The following is a 14,774-nucleotide window of genomic DNA, read 5'->3' on the forward strand; positions in this document are numbered from 1 at the left end:
TTAGCATTCTCTAAACAATGCAATACATTGGCACCTCAGTTCATGAATTTAATTTATTTTACAATTTGGGGGAAGATGGCCATAGTTGTGTTTGCCACTCAATGTGGAGTTTGTGAATGGAAGCAAATTTCTGGTGAACGCTTTTGTTTGTAAACCGAATCATTTGTGAGCAGAAGCATTCATGAACCAAAGTGTTACAGTGATAGGATGCTCTGAATTGGATTAGGATAGGACAAATAAGAACATATCTCAGTGCCTGGCTAACAGAAAGGATAAGAGCTGTGACCTTTTCAAAGTTAAACAACAGTTCACTCTGGGGTCCACCCACCCATCACCCGCCCTCTGAACAGGGCTAATGCTGCCTGATACTGTTTCCTGCTAAGACAGAAGGAGCTGTGACAATTAAGTGTCACATCCCCGACAGGACACCACATGCTACAGCGGGAGCCCTGAGGTCGGACGGAAAACTGCTCGGTGACCGAAAATGACAAACGGGCTGGCCTGGCTTTGTCTGCGGCTTCCTGAGCAGGTCTCAGCAGCAACCGAAGCAGCACAGTGTCCACACGCAGCGACACAGGCCACCTTCCACACGTGAAGGAGGGACGCTGCAGACACATTTGAGGAGGAGTCCATCCACTTCTGATGAAGGACTGTAGATTTTTCTCATCATTGTGCATGTGTAAGTTGGAGCTCACTCCATATCCCCTGTGTCCGGCATGCATAATTTCTTACATAAATGTTGGTGATTAAAATTTACACTTTGAACAAGATAAAGGACATCATGAAGCTTCAATATGGATACAGAGGCAACTCAAACTCAAGCCAGGCAATCCAAAATATCATTTATTTCTAACATATGTATTTGAGATCTCTACTCAACACCAGCATCTCACACCTCTACATATTCAGATTTCATTCAGTTAAATAAATATTCTTGAGCTTTGACAAACTATTAGATTCTAAGTCACGATGAGACAAGACGAGCCATAAGCCCCAAAGATGACTCTCCAAAGTGGCCATCATGTTTGGCACATTTTTCCCATTTTTTCTACTAGTTAAGATTTTACCTAAATTAAGGTAAAATTCAGTTCATTGTTCTCCCCACACTTCCTGGGCATGTGAAGGGCTCCGATGTGTCTATCAGTAGGGTCAAACTGCAGGGAGACAGGTGCTTTCTCTTCCACATACTGCAAACTGTTTGTAGGGGCACAGCCGCCAAAACAAAGAGGCCTTTGCAGGAGCAGCACGTCACAGGAACCAGGACTCACACGGAGAACTGCTAATCAGCAAGTGCAGAGGCCAGGGTGGGCCCGCAGTAACTGAATCGGCACAGTGAGGACCCAGAACCCCACTCCTCCCTTTGGGTCTGCATGCGGGAACCAGCTCAGGTCACTGGGGGAGCATTATGGGTGGGCATGGGTTTGATTAGGACCCCAGCTGCACTGTGAAGTGTTCATCTGGGGCTCATCACTGAGGACAGTCGGTCATCCAGTAGGAATGCGTTCTGAGATGTTATGCACTGAAGTTAGCAGGCTAGATGTTAATGCATATCTCTCTTGGAGATATTCCTTGCAGAGATTAAAATCCTCTGTTTTCCTGTAACTCCATTTCCTTCGGTGTTGCGTCATTGGTCAGGGCTGATTTTCCTTGGGCATTGGTGGAGTTGTGTTGCCTGCGAATGTTTGGGTGTCTGGGGTTGCTGGAGGCTGGTTCTGTATTTCTCATCTTCCACTCGCTCTGGAACAGCTCCAGCCTCAGTTGCAGAGGTCTCCTGGCTCTGTTCTCTGGCTTAGCTGAACCTATCTGCTGCGGTCTTCAAAGGATTCCTCCCAATTTCATCTTCCACATTTTCTAGCAGTTATGTTGGTGGGAATGGAAAACGCTACAGTTAACTCAGAAGTTTCCTATGACAGTCAAGTGTACCTAGCCTTTCACACAGCAATAACTCTCTCTGGGAGGTAAAAACATGCATCCAAAAAGACTGTGTGTGACCCTCCTGCAAACAAGGAAGCAACCCACATGTCCTTTGGCAGGATGACAGGTAAACAGGTCATGGTGGATGCATACCTAGGATACTACTGACCAGCGAAAACCAAACTTCCAACACACAGGAGCACACAGCCTGGCCTCACCATGAACTTACATATCGATTAGCTATTATTTGATAGGAGCTAATTAAAAAGCACATACTGTATTACTCCATTCCCATGACACGGAGAAAACCAACAGAATTAATTTATGGTGGTAGACATCAAAACCAACTGCACTCAGGGGAGAAGTTCAGATGGGCTTTATCAGAAGGAACATCTGAGAACATTCTAGAATGATGGAAGCAGCCTGTGCCTTGACTGGGGTGTAAACTGCACGCGTGCACATAGTTTTCTAAACCTACCAAGTTGAGATCTGTGCAGGCCAGACATGGCGGCTCACATCTGTAATCCCTGCCATGCTAGGAGGCTGAGGCGGGAGGCTTGAGCCCAGCCTTTGCTACATGTTGACTTATCAAGTCCCTGTTTTGAAATAAGCAGCCAAAAATGCCTGGGGATGTAATGGAATGTGGAGGCCCTACATTCAAACCCCAGCACTGCCAAAAAAAATCTATGCACTTCCTTGTATGTGCGTTACTCCTCCATTTAAAACATTTCTCAAATTAGTTACTATTTTTGAGTACCAAAGTTGGAGAATTTATTCTTAATTATATTTTTTCAAAGCTGACACAGGAGCAATAAGACATTTACTGTCATGTTCTGCCGGTAAGGTAACCAGCAAAAATGAACTCCAGGGACTCCATTACATTCTGATGCTTTGAAAATGCATGATATAAATATAATACATGCTTTCAGTTTCGACTAATTATAATATTTTACTCACCACCCCTCTGTGTGCTAGGAACGGGAATCAAGTCCCCTTTCTCACAGTACTGCACCTGGACCTATATTTAGTCCCACTGTTTAAGGTAGGTTGAATAGAGATGCCACCTTGACAAGATCTCAGCTGTCATTTCAGACTTCCCCACAACCAGAAAGGTGCTGTCTTTGCCTCAAGCAAAGATGAAAAGGACAGGGAAAATGAGATTATCATCTCTGGAAATCTCTTTAGGACCAAGCAGTTTCTTCTTCAGAAAGGAATGTCTGACTCATTTCATCATGCAAGAGCTCCTTCAACTGCCAGAGAAAATCTTCCTAATTACCAAGCCATGTCGGGCCCCTGCTTCGCTGCTCAAAAGCTAAAAAGAAGCCATCCGTAGTTTGTCACCGAGGTGGTCCACAGGGAGGCCATGCACACAGCCGCGCCCCAAAGCGGCCTCCTGTTAGTCAGAGTTGCCAGAGGAGCTGGCGATGCCGCAGTGGCAGCGGACGGATGCACACTGTGGCCCTAGCAGCCAGGGTGCCAGCCCTCTGCAGTCCCCCATGGCTCTAGGTGTGGGCCTTTGCTCTGGGAGGTCGAGGTCGGCAGCTGAATCTCCTCTTTCGCCGGCTTCTTCAGCGCTTCGTTTCTCCTCTGGGCCTTGAACATGTCAGCGTTTTTGGAAGCAATTACCCGGGCTGTCTCTGCTGTTGGAACACCTAGCATATCCCATGTTCCTGACTGGACCTGGCTGTCCAGGGATCCAACCCAGAAGCCGGTTCAGAGATGGAGAGGAGTAGGTAATCAACCTGGACCTTGAGCCCCGTCACCAGGGGGACAGCAGCGGTTAGCAGAGCAGGGGGCTCTCGGTTCCACCATGAGCAGCACCATGGCGACCTGAGGAGAAGGACACGCGGAGGAGAAACTACAGAACAAGCAGAAGATGCCTCACTTGACCACCGTACAGGGGCCATGGGGGACGGCCCACCTCTGCCTGCACCTTTAAAAAGCAGTTTTTCAAGAGAGACGCGAACAATGATGCATTCCTTGCCACCCTCAAGCTCTTCACTTTCACATCTACACAGCAGCTGTCTGCAGGGCAGTTGGGAGATGGGGAGACCTCTGCCCGGGGACCCCAGCTCCAGGAGGGCAGGGCTTCTTCAGAGGTAACTGGACACAGCAAGCACTCATGGGGCAATGAGGGCAGGCACCCCCTGGGGCCACGCTGTGGGCTGCAAGCCTGGCTCTGCCCAGTGCTCGCTACATGATTCGGGGCCAGCTTATTTCCCTCTGTGCCTCAGTTTACCATCTCTACAGCAGGGGTAGACACATAGACTACCTAATGGTGACACAAGACTAAACAGGTCCAGTATGCAAAGCACTCAGGACGGGCCCGAAGGCACGGAAGCACCATCCAAATGCAGGCTGTGCTCCTGGAGAAGGGAGTGGCACACTTGGTGCGATGACCCTGCAATGTCACCGAGCCACAGGGGGTGCAGCTGTCAACACAGACCACTGTCCGTGACCCCTTAGTCCAAAAGTACAGACCACACGTACACTCTTGGAGCGGTTAAGGTCTTGATGACCTCATGAGACTGGGCTTCATGGGGAAACAGGATCCAAAAGAACTGCAAGGGAGTCCTTTGAGAAAAAAGAATAAACAGACAAACCTGAGTTCTGTCTCCTTCTAGAAGCTGGGCTGCAGAGGGTGGCACCTTGGACCATGGGCTAAATGCTCACAGGTGAAGCCATTGGCTGGTGTCCAGCCTATGGTGATGACCAGCTGCCTCCCCCGGCCCTCCTTGCTAGATGGGTTCAGGCTGTGGCTGCAGGTTCCTTACCCATTCATTGTCCCTACCCCATCCTGGCTGAGACCCATAGTCGTCCTTGAAGATTATTTCATTGGGCACAGTGCCCGAACTTCAACTCTCCCAGTGTTGCAAACGTAACCTTTAAGACAATCATTTTTTAAATTTGGTTACAATTTTTTCACTGTAACTGCAACACATTCTTTTCCTGAATTTTGAAAATCAAGTAACTATAACAACAAAATGTACCCTGTCACCATCAGGCTGGACAGATACTGTCTGCTCATGACTCTGGGGAGGTGGAACTTTCTGTGATCTTCTGGAACGAAGGAGGGGAAGTGAGGGACACCAACCGTACCATCCTGTCTCCGGAGTGGCTGTCTGGGCAGAGAATATCTACCCACTCTAACATCATTCAAAGTCTTCTCCCAGTGTTTCTTCCAAGCGTTCCATAGTCTTGCACTGAGCTACAATGTAGCAATAGCTTTGCACTCTGATCTCTTAAATTCCCTCCTAAAATTATGGAGATCATAAATATTTCCATTTTTGCTATGTAACCCTGTGTTATTGCTGCATAACATACTCTCAAGTGGATTAGATTTTCTCTCTTAGAAAGTTGCTTGTTTCTAATTTTTAACATTTGGCATTTTTTAGCAGATTTGAGATTCTAAAGGGAAATACAGAAGCCACGGCCCCCATGGGTCAGCCAGTCCCAACTGGGCCTCTTTCCCAGCACAAGTATTAATCCTGATCTTTTCACTCTGGAACAAGGTTTACAACCAGACGAGTTATTGAGTCGCTGCATTAGTCTCCATTCTGTTGCTATGATGAAGTGCATGAGGCCAGATGACTTGTAAAGAAAAGAGGTTCATTGGGCTCAGTTTGGGAGGCTGAAAGTCCAACAGAATGGCACCAGCTCTTTCGGGGCCTGTAGGCTATGTCGCCTCATAGTGAGCAGCCTCCCAGTGGGAGAACTTTTGGGAGGAAGAGACCACGGGGAAGACAGGAAGCCAAAGACCAGGAGGGGACATCCCCAGCTCCCAGCAGGCCCCCCGGTAACTTCGTCACACGAAGAGCCGCATGTCCAACACATGAACCTCGGCGACACACAGCCTACCAAGAGATTCACTCAGAAGCGCAGAGCGTAGAGGCAGCTACCTCCAAACCACACCCAGTGCCGATCCCGCTCCCTCCAGGTGGGCCTAGTCCCCCTGCTGCAGAAAGTCCCCGAGGCCTGGTCTGCGGTCCAGGCTGGCCCCAACCTAGTGACGCCCTGCCTGTGCGGGTTTCTCTTCCCCTGAGTCTGAGACTCAGCACGCAGCCGTCAGGGCAGCTGGGTCAGAACTGCTGGGGACGGGTGTGGGTGCCACTCAGCTGAGCTGGGCCTCCTAGAAACTCAGTTTCTTCACGAATAAAATGGGTTGGACAAAAACCTGGGGGAGCTTCCATGGAAGTGGAAAACAGAGTATGGAGTGCCTGCCTCCCTCCCCCCTGTCCAACTCCTTATGGAAGTGAACTCCCCGGCTCAGCAGAAAGCAGGGTTAGATGAAGTCCATGATCAAAACAAACCATGAGGGCAGGACAGACATCTGTTGTACCCCAACCTGGGTCTTCCTGGGCCACCCCTGGGCCAGCCAGTCTTCTTGACCTTTCCGTGTGTTTGTTTTTTGAGACAAGGTCTCACTGTGTCATCCAGGCTGACCTTGAACTCACTATGTTGCCCAGCCTGGCCTCGAACTCAAAAGGATCCTCCTGCCTCCGCCTCCCCAGCACTGGGATTACCCAAATGCAGTAGCATTCCAGGCTCTCTTGCCCATTTCTGCAGTGCCTGGGAGGGCAGGTACCCCCAAAATGTGGGACCCCAAACCCTGCAGGCCTGCAAGCGTCTCCAGGGTGGGCTGGGGTTACTTTCACAGTGAAAATGTCTAAGGATTTGGGAAAAGTGAAAAGGGTGAAACATGAAGACCCCAAGGCCAAGCCATCGTGTTGGCGCTGCGCTCTGCTCCGATGAACCAGACTCCACTCCAGAGAAGCGCGGGGTCCCAGAGGTCACGGCAAATCCCAGCAGCGGGGAGCAGCCTCCTGAGCCGCCGGGCTGTGCCCACTGCCTGCTGCGACGGGTCCAGCGCGCCCGGGCCGCGCGCACAGCGGGACACGCGCGGCCCCCTCCGGCCGCGGCCCAGCCGGAACTCGTGGGGAGCCCTGCAGGGTGCGCCCCGGTCCCCGCCAGCGCCCCCCCCCCGCTCCCGTGCAGCGGCGCCTGGGAAAGGTGCCCGGCTCGCTCGGCAGTCCCTTCCCCGGGACCCTGCGGCGCGGCCGGCGGGAGGACGTGCACTGGCGAACCACTGGCCTTTCGCAGCGTCCTTTCTGGGGTGCGAGTAGGGGCTCTGCGTCCCGTTCCCGCCCTGAGCTCGGACCGTGGATCGTCTCAGACTGCCGGGCCCCCCCCCGGGGCGGTGGGGCGCAGGGAGACGGCGCCTTGGAGACCCCCACGCCGCCGGGCCCCTGCCGGAGCCGCGCCCTCCCGCCCCGGAGCCTCGGAGCCTCGGAGCCTCGGAGCCGGGCCGGCGCGCGCCAAGGTCGCCCCCCAGCGGCCGAGCGCGCGTCGCCGCGGGAGCCGGGCGCGGGGGCGGCTCGGCGCGGGCAGCCGGCAGCTCCGCCCCGCTCCCCCGCCCGGCCCGCGTGCCCCCCCCTCCGCGCCGCTCCGGCTCAGACGGAGCCGCCGCCTCTGCAATGTCAGCAGGCGCAGCGGCGGCGACGCGAGCGGCAGCGGCCCGGGCCCCGCGCTAGCCGGCGGCCCCTCGCTGCTCCGGGCACCGGCTCGGCTGCGGCCGCGCACAAAGCCCCGCGGACACCGGACCCCGGGGGCCGCGCGCTGTCCACGCCGCTGCGCCACGGCCGCCGGCCGGGGGTGGCCCTGGCCGCGCGCGCTGAGGGGCCGGGAGCCCGGGGGAGCCCCGCGCCGGCCCGCGCCTAAGATGGCCACGCTGCTCCGCAAGATCGGGCTCATCCGCCTGCACAGCCGGGACACCGAGGACCCCAAGCACCCCCACAACCGCGGCGGCGGCGGCGGCCCACAGAGCGCGTCGCTGCGCGGCAGAGGCGGCGCCAAGAGCGGCGGCCACAAGCAGGCGCCCCTCCCGGGGGGCGCGGGCGACGCCAGCCCCGGGCCCGGCAAGGGCAAGGGCAAGCGCGCGGCGGAGCCGGGCCCGCGCGACAAGCAGCCGCCGCCGCCGGGGGCCGCGGGCACGGCGGGGGCCTCGGGCGCGGGGGGCCCCCGGGATCGGGCGGCGGGCGCCAGGGCGGGGCCCGGGCCCGCGGCGCGGCAGCAGCACTGCACGCAGGTGCGCAGCCGGCGGCTCATGAAGGAGCTGCAGGACATCGCGCGCCTGAGCGACCGCTTCATCTCCGTGGAGCTGGTGGACGAGAGCCTCTTCGACTGGAACGTGAAGCTGCACCAGGTGGACAAGGACTCGGTGCTGTGGCAGGACATGAAGGAGACCAACACCGAGTTCATCCTGCTCAACCTCACCTTCCCCGACAACTTCCCCTTCTCGCCGCCCTTCATGCGGGTGCTCAGCCCGCGCCTGGAGAACGGCTACGTGCTGGACGGCGGCGCCATCTGCATGGAGCTGCTCACGCCGCGCGGCTGGTCCAGCGCCTACACTGTGGAGGCCGTCATGCGCCAGTTCGCCGCCAGCCTGGTCAAGGGCCAGGTAAGGGGCCGCGCGCACCTGCCGGGTGGAGGGGCCAGCCGGCCGGCCGCCTTCTCGCCCGGGCTCGGTTCGGGTGGGCTCGGGCTCAGAGCTCCGGCCCGACCTGGAGCCTGGCGCCTGCTTCTGAGCCCTATGGCTTCTCTGTCTGCTCCCTCGCTTTCTCTCTCCCCCCTCCTCCACTTTTCCCTTCCCTTTCTCTCCTCTCCCCATATTCGCTCCCCTTGCTCCTCTGTTCCTTTCCTTTCTCCACCCCTTGAGTGTCCTCCACTCCCCTGTCCCTCTCCCCCTCTACCTCTGCATTCTCAGTCCTCCTCCTGGCCCTGCGGTCTCTGAGGGTGGGAACTTTTTGTGTGCATCAGGGTCTAAGCGTCCACCCTAGTGTCTCTCTCTCTCTCTCACACAGAGGTTTCCTCTGCAGACCTCTCGGAGCCAGCTGCCTGCTCTGAGCTCTCTCCCGTGCCTCCTTCTTCTGTGAGGTGAAAATTGTGCTCCAGAAACCGCTCCCGAGAGGCCTGGGTGTGGGTCGAGCCCTTCCTTAGGGGGCAGGGCTGGACTCCGCCCGCCCGGGCACTGCGTTCTCCCGGAGGGCTTCCCCTCCGGCCTGGTACCTGTCCCCTCCTGGGCTGTCACCTTTGGGCTAGACCCCGGGGGCTGGTCTCCTCCTTGTTTCCTTGTCCCTGGGGCAGGGGCATTTATCTGGGCGGGGCAGGTCGCTGCGGCTTCTCACCTACCGCCCCAGGGAGCAGCTTTAGGGAAAGAAACCCGAGTCTGAGTTCGAGCGCGAATGAATGAATTCTCTGAGATGTGGTCTCCTGGCTGCAGCCTGGGGCGCGACGGTTTTGTCTTCCCGTGTGTTCCTGACCGAGTTCCGCTTCTGTGGTGTTCTCCTGAATCAGCATCAAACCTTACTTACTGAGGCTATATTTCTGCACAGGTGCCTTTAAGATTTGTGGAAAATGCTTATTTCCTTGAAAAGCCCTGGAATGACCGACCTCCTTTTGGTCTTTCTGCAGCCGGCTTCTCAGAAGCGATCGGTTCCTCCTGCCTGCCTCTGTCCCTTTCAGTGCAGGCTGCTTCACGCTCATCAAATGGTGCTGGTTCTGCCCATTGCAGGAGAACTGGAGCCCCTGGGACTCCAGACAAATAGCCTCCTCGCACCAGCAGAGAAGGTGACCTAAGTCTTGAGCCGTCCCGCGCGTCCCTCTTTTCTGGGGTTCGGGTCGTGCCTGTTTTTTGAGTCAGCCAGCGGTAGGGTGTATGGGACTGCCCTGGGAAGACACCTTCAGCAGGCAAGGCTGTAATGACAGACGTTCCTTCCTCACCCGCCCCAGCACTGGCTTTAGTGCGTGCTGTGTGGGCTTCTTCGGTACAGGCTGGGGGTGCTCAGTCTAATTTTTCAAGCAGGACTTATTTAGCTCTTGTGGAGGAATATGCCCCCAAAATGCTGAGGTTATCTGTTTCTTACATTGTTGCTGATGAGTACTCTTTGGAGCAGACCTTTGCTGTCTTCCATTCTTCACAGCAAAGATGACTTCGGGGTCGAGGAGGAGGAGCAATGTCACTTTGTCTTCTAGAGTCTCAGAATCATAGCATTTTAGACTTGGGCCAGATCTTAGACTATGTCGTTGATTCTAGAAGACTTGGGGAAATAAATGAGAAATGAAATTGTTTTTAAAAAAGAGACGTGTTTTAGTAAATTAAATATCTTTCTATTTTTACGTGAATGTCACGAATAATAACAGTCCCTTTTGGTACCTGCATACTTCTATTAAAATGGACAGGTCTTGGTGTGTATATTCCAAAATCAAAACCTGTGCATTCATTTTGCAAGTTAGATGCTTCAGTACTGAAAACAATTATCAACACTTAAAAATCTTAATTGGACCCAGTTCCTTCCTACGAAGGAGTATTCCCATGAAATATCTGAAATAATGGCAAAAACTCAGCACTTTGTTTAAAATACCAGTTCAGTTTGTTTGTATCGCCTGTACTGGTTTTCACACAGAGTTCTCTGAAAGAGCATGGTGTATGACACACATGAAATATTCAAAATGCAGGGAAAGAATTGAAGAGATGAACAGTCATTAATGTTTCAGGCTTCTGTGCCCAGGAGGACCTGGTGGTGTTTCAGGTAACTTGAGCATTATTCTGCCTTTTCGTCCTTTGGCGAATTCATGACCCCCAGGTTCCTTAGCACCCACAAAGTAGTTACCAAGTGATTTCCACAATTCAAGGTAATGTGCTTTGGAAAAGCAATCAAAATACCTGATTAGATATTCAAAGGAACCAGGAACTGCCAGGCCAATAATGACTTTAAAAGAGAGTTGTTAGATTCCAGTCATGTGACTCTGTTCTTGGGATTTCTTTTTTGAAATTCATTTCTTAAGCTATAAAGTTCACAAAGGTTTGTTTGCCTCTTTCACAGAGAACCACACTCTGTGCTGGACTCAACTTCCTGAGTGGAAGAGGTACCTTTCTGTACCTTTAGAGAAGCCTCAGAACAGTTCTAATCATTCCATGTGTAATGTTATAAAATACCTGCTTAACAGCTTTGTACACAAAATAAGTAGTTGAAGATTATCACATGGTATGAAAAATCTAGTCACCTGGTGAGGATTTTACCTGATGACTCTCTGCCCTGTGTTGAAATCGGTGTCCTGATGCAGTGTGAGTTGTGGTTGTTTTAATGAATATATTAATGTCTTATATGACATATTCTCTGTAGAAATGGGAACATAAATCGCTGGCCTATTTGTCTATGACCATACTCCCTTTTGATTAGATAGAGGTTTTGTAGGTAGCTCTTTCAGCTCTTTAGTTAGATGAGAAATTCTTTAAAATGAACCAGGGAAAATGTGGAAAGTATACTTTCAGAAAATTGTTGCATCCTTTATCACTTACTGAGCCAAACAAATACAGAATGACACTCAAAGGTATGTAAGGTGGGGCTGGAGGTACAGCTCAGAGATAGTGCTTGCCCGGCCTATGCAAACCCCTGGGTTCGATCCCCAGAACTGGGGGGCGGGAGGGGGGGAGCTGTAAGATTTTTGTCTGGCAACTAAAGGAAACTGTAATGCTGGCTCAGTGCTCACATTAGTCGACAGCATAACCTACAGAGCTCATTTTTGAGATTAAGCTAGATGAATGAGCACCGCAGTAGCATGGCTCTGGCCATGAAGAGCCATTCCCACTGTCTCCCCTCCGGGTGTGCAGCATTACCAGCTGCCGGAGGGGCCAGCACCTGCTCTGGGCTGTGTGAGCAGCAGGGTCCAAAAGAGCCACCACATTGTCCCCTGACTTGGGATTCTGCTTCCACACTTGCACACCTCCTGAGGGTCCCCCTTTTTAATTAATTGGACATTGCTGGTGGCGGGAACCAGATGGCAGCTGAGTGCCAGTTGCTCAGCCCTCCCCTGGCCTGCAGGCTAACCATGCACCTTGGCGTGGGCACGAGGTTGATGGCAACAGTGACAGCAGCAGCGGCTCATCTTCCTGTTCACTCAGGGCCAGCAGAGCCACAGCACACGGGGCGGGGCGGGGGGGGGGTTGGCTGAATGTCCCCAGAGCTCTGCTCTTCCCACGGTCATTGGCCGAGGGAGGAAACTGCACGCTGTGGCCTCAAGTCCTTAATACCTTGAGACGGAATAGCTTGTGAGTGGCACGGCCCTGAAAGCCCAGCAGCAGCAGCAGCAGCAGAGCTGTCAGGAAGGGTCATTGGCCAGCTGGGCACCTGCAGCTTCTGGTGGCTGCTCATCAGTGGTGACCTGCATGATAACCCTACGTCCACAGAGAGGAGACCCACAGCCAGTCATCAGCAGAAGAGGCACAGAGTCACGGCACCAGAACGTGCCCAGGTCTTAGAGTTTGAATTAAGGTTGTGTGTTTGCCTGACGGTGCTAGTCTCCCGGACTCTGCTGAGAAACTAGCAGATGTCACCACCTGGTGACAGAGCAGAGGTTGTGCAGCTCAGCTGGGTTCAGTGATGAGGTGCAGCACTGAGGCCCCCTCCAGAGCTGACCACGGTCCACACCAGGGTGTGCCTGAGAAGTGTGCCAGTGCATGCTTACACACATGCACACACGCACGTGTAAGGGAAGCCCATCTTTAGAACGCCTCCCAAAGTCCTGGCCCCAGAGACAGCATTTCGCTGGGGAGCGACCAGGTGCTACACCTTATTATGGAGTAAGGGAAAGGATCGGCCCGCTGGGGTCCTAAAGTCTGTGGCCTTCAAACCCACTGTCACCAGCACAGCACATTGAAAACCCTGCCCTTTGCCAGAGTTGCGGAAATAGTCTTAGAGACCAGGCGGCTTAGAGGACAGAAACCGTGTTCTTGAGGTTCCAGAGGCTGGTGTCCCCGGCTTTCGCTGACACTGTCCTGCGTCTCTGCTTGGTCTCCCTTTTCAAGTCTGTGTCCTCATCCCCTCTTCAGCAGGCACAGGGGTCCCACTGTCGGAGGCCACCCCATGACCACACTGGAACTGGATCCCCTCTGATGGCCCCGCCTCCAGACAAGTCACCCTGAGGCACTGAGGGTCGGGCTTCAGCACAGAAACCAGGAGGGAGACACAGTTCGGCCATAACCAGCACAAACCAGCACTTATTAACTGATCTCCACCTTGCTTCTCTAGAGGTTGTTGCTGATTTGAAAAGCAGCACAAATGAAGCCGAGGGGAGAATGGCAATCATGCTAGCAGGGGCCTTCAGCAAAGAAGTACACACAATTAGAGGGGATCTGGGGGAACCCAGAGCGTATACAGCCCTAGCCAGGAAGCGAGTGCCGCCATCTGATTCACCCAGAGACTCTGATTAGGTCCCTGTGAGTCATTGTGTTGTCCTGTCCCGTGCATGAGGGGACAGAGGTAATTATGACCGACCGTGACTCTGCAGCTTGAGAGTACCTCACTGTTGGGAGAAAAAATAGCTGCTTGTCCTGCCATCAAGTAGGACAGGCTGGAGGACACAGACAGGACTCTGCATCCTAAAAATAGCCCCATGCCAGCAAGAAGAGCTCCAGGGAGACCTCTTGGTTCCTGGGTTCTAACAGGAGCCACTCCCTTCGCCCGAGCTATGACTTGAGAATCGGAACTTGAAAGCAAAGGATAGAAGTGCGTTGTCATTCACTCCTCTGCCCTACGTGAGATGCTTGGGGTGAGATTTGGTTTTCTTCGGAAGGGACGGGTAGGCTGGTGGCTGTCGTTGCACAGGCCTGCCCACGTGAGAGAGCGAGGCGAAGTTCTTAGGGTAGCCTGCTCCTCAGCTGGGGGCCTCCTCTCTCATCCCCAGGAAGTGACTTAGCTGGCTCCAGGTTCAGAATCCAGCAGGCTCCCTAGTACTATGTTGGGGACAGATAAGGAACCAGTCCAGCTGGCTTTTGTGTTGATAATAACAGTTTGCCGAATATCCAGGCTGGAGTAGTGGGTTCTTAGGGGCACATTTCAGGTCTCTGAATCAGACAGAGGTGATCAAAATATATAGTGAATGATCAAATTTAAAGTCGTATTACGGTAAAAGATATATTTCCAGTAATCTTCCCACAGTACCCTCTCTTCACACTTATCTGTCATTCTTTCCACTTTCTGAAGCAGTTCTGGAAATCATCTTTCAAAAGTGTAGGCTGGGGATTTAGCTCAGTGGTTCTGCTGCCTGCCTCAAAAGCTCAAGGACCCAAGTTCGATCCCCAGTACCAAAAAAAAAGTGTCTTTATGAGGTATAATCCAAACTACAGTGAATGCTGCTGCCACGTGCGGTTCAGCAGAAAGGCAGGCTCTTAAAATCCTTAGTGTGTTCTCGTCCACCTTATCCCCAGATATGCCACTGTGCAACTTACGGCTCTTCGAGAATGTCAAAGTGACATGAAAGGTAAATGTTTTGAATTGGTTCAGAACATCAAGGCAGCCACGACAGCTGAACTAAAGACACTCATGAAAGAGGACTTGCAGAAGGGCTTCAGAAAGTGGTAAGAACAATGGGATAAGTGTGTTCCAGATTGGGGGGGTCGGGGGTTGAGGGGAATTAATGGCAGTGTGCCTCTTACTGTGATGAATTTTCAAAACGTTAAACACAGGCAGTATATTTCAGTCAGATCACACAGAACTTGCTGTCCTGGACATATTGATAAGGGAGAGTGGGCGGAAGAGACACTAAGCGCCGTATTAGTCTTTCCTCTGCCGGGGCTGTCGGTCCCGGTGGTAAAGCAGGTGCCCTGGGGAGGCTGTAATCTATTCTAGTGCGGGCCTGCAGAGCGTCTGCCTCCAGGGGCAGAATCAGGCCTGGCAGGGGTTCACTGGGAGTCCTCTGAGGTTCTGCTGGGCACTGGGGCTGCAGAGCCATCCAGAACCGTGCATGGTCCAGGGCTACAACCTCTTCCACCAGCAGCCCCACCAGAGAGCTCCAGGGCGTGG

General features: G+C 53.4%; 1 protein-coding gene across 1 annotated transcript in view; it reads left to right on the plus strand.

Moving 5' to 3' along the window:
- The first annotated feature begins 7,559 nt into the window (after positions 1-7,559).
- Positions 7,560-14,774, plus strand: part of Ube2ql1 (ubiquitin conjugating enzyme E2 QL1) — a 34,888-nt gene continuing 27,673 nt past the window's right edge. Inside the window, exon 1 of the mRNA XM_004845152.3 lies at positions 7,560-8,371. Coding sequence (XP_004845209.2) covers positions 7,634-8,371 — 738 coding nt within the window. The 5' untranslated portion in view covers positions 7,560-7,633. The remainder of the gene's footprint in view (positions 8,372-14,774) is intronic.

This window comes from Heterocephalus glaber, unplaced genomic scaffold, assembly GCF_053883595.1.
Source record: "Heterocephalus glaber isolate CG9 unplaced genomic scaffold, H.glaber_assembly_v1.0 deba00001537, whole genome shotgun sequence".
In the NCBI taxonomy this organism is placed as follows: Eukaryota; Metazoa; Chordata; class Mammalia; order Rodentia; family Bathyergidae; genus Heterocephalus; species Heterocephalus glaber.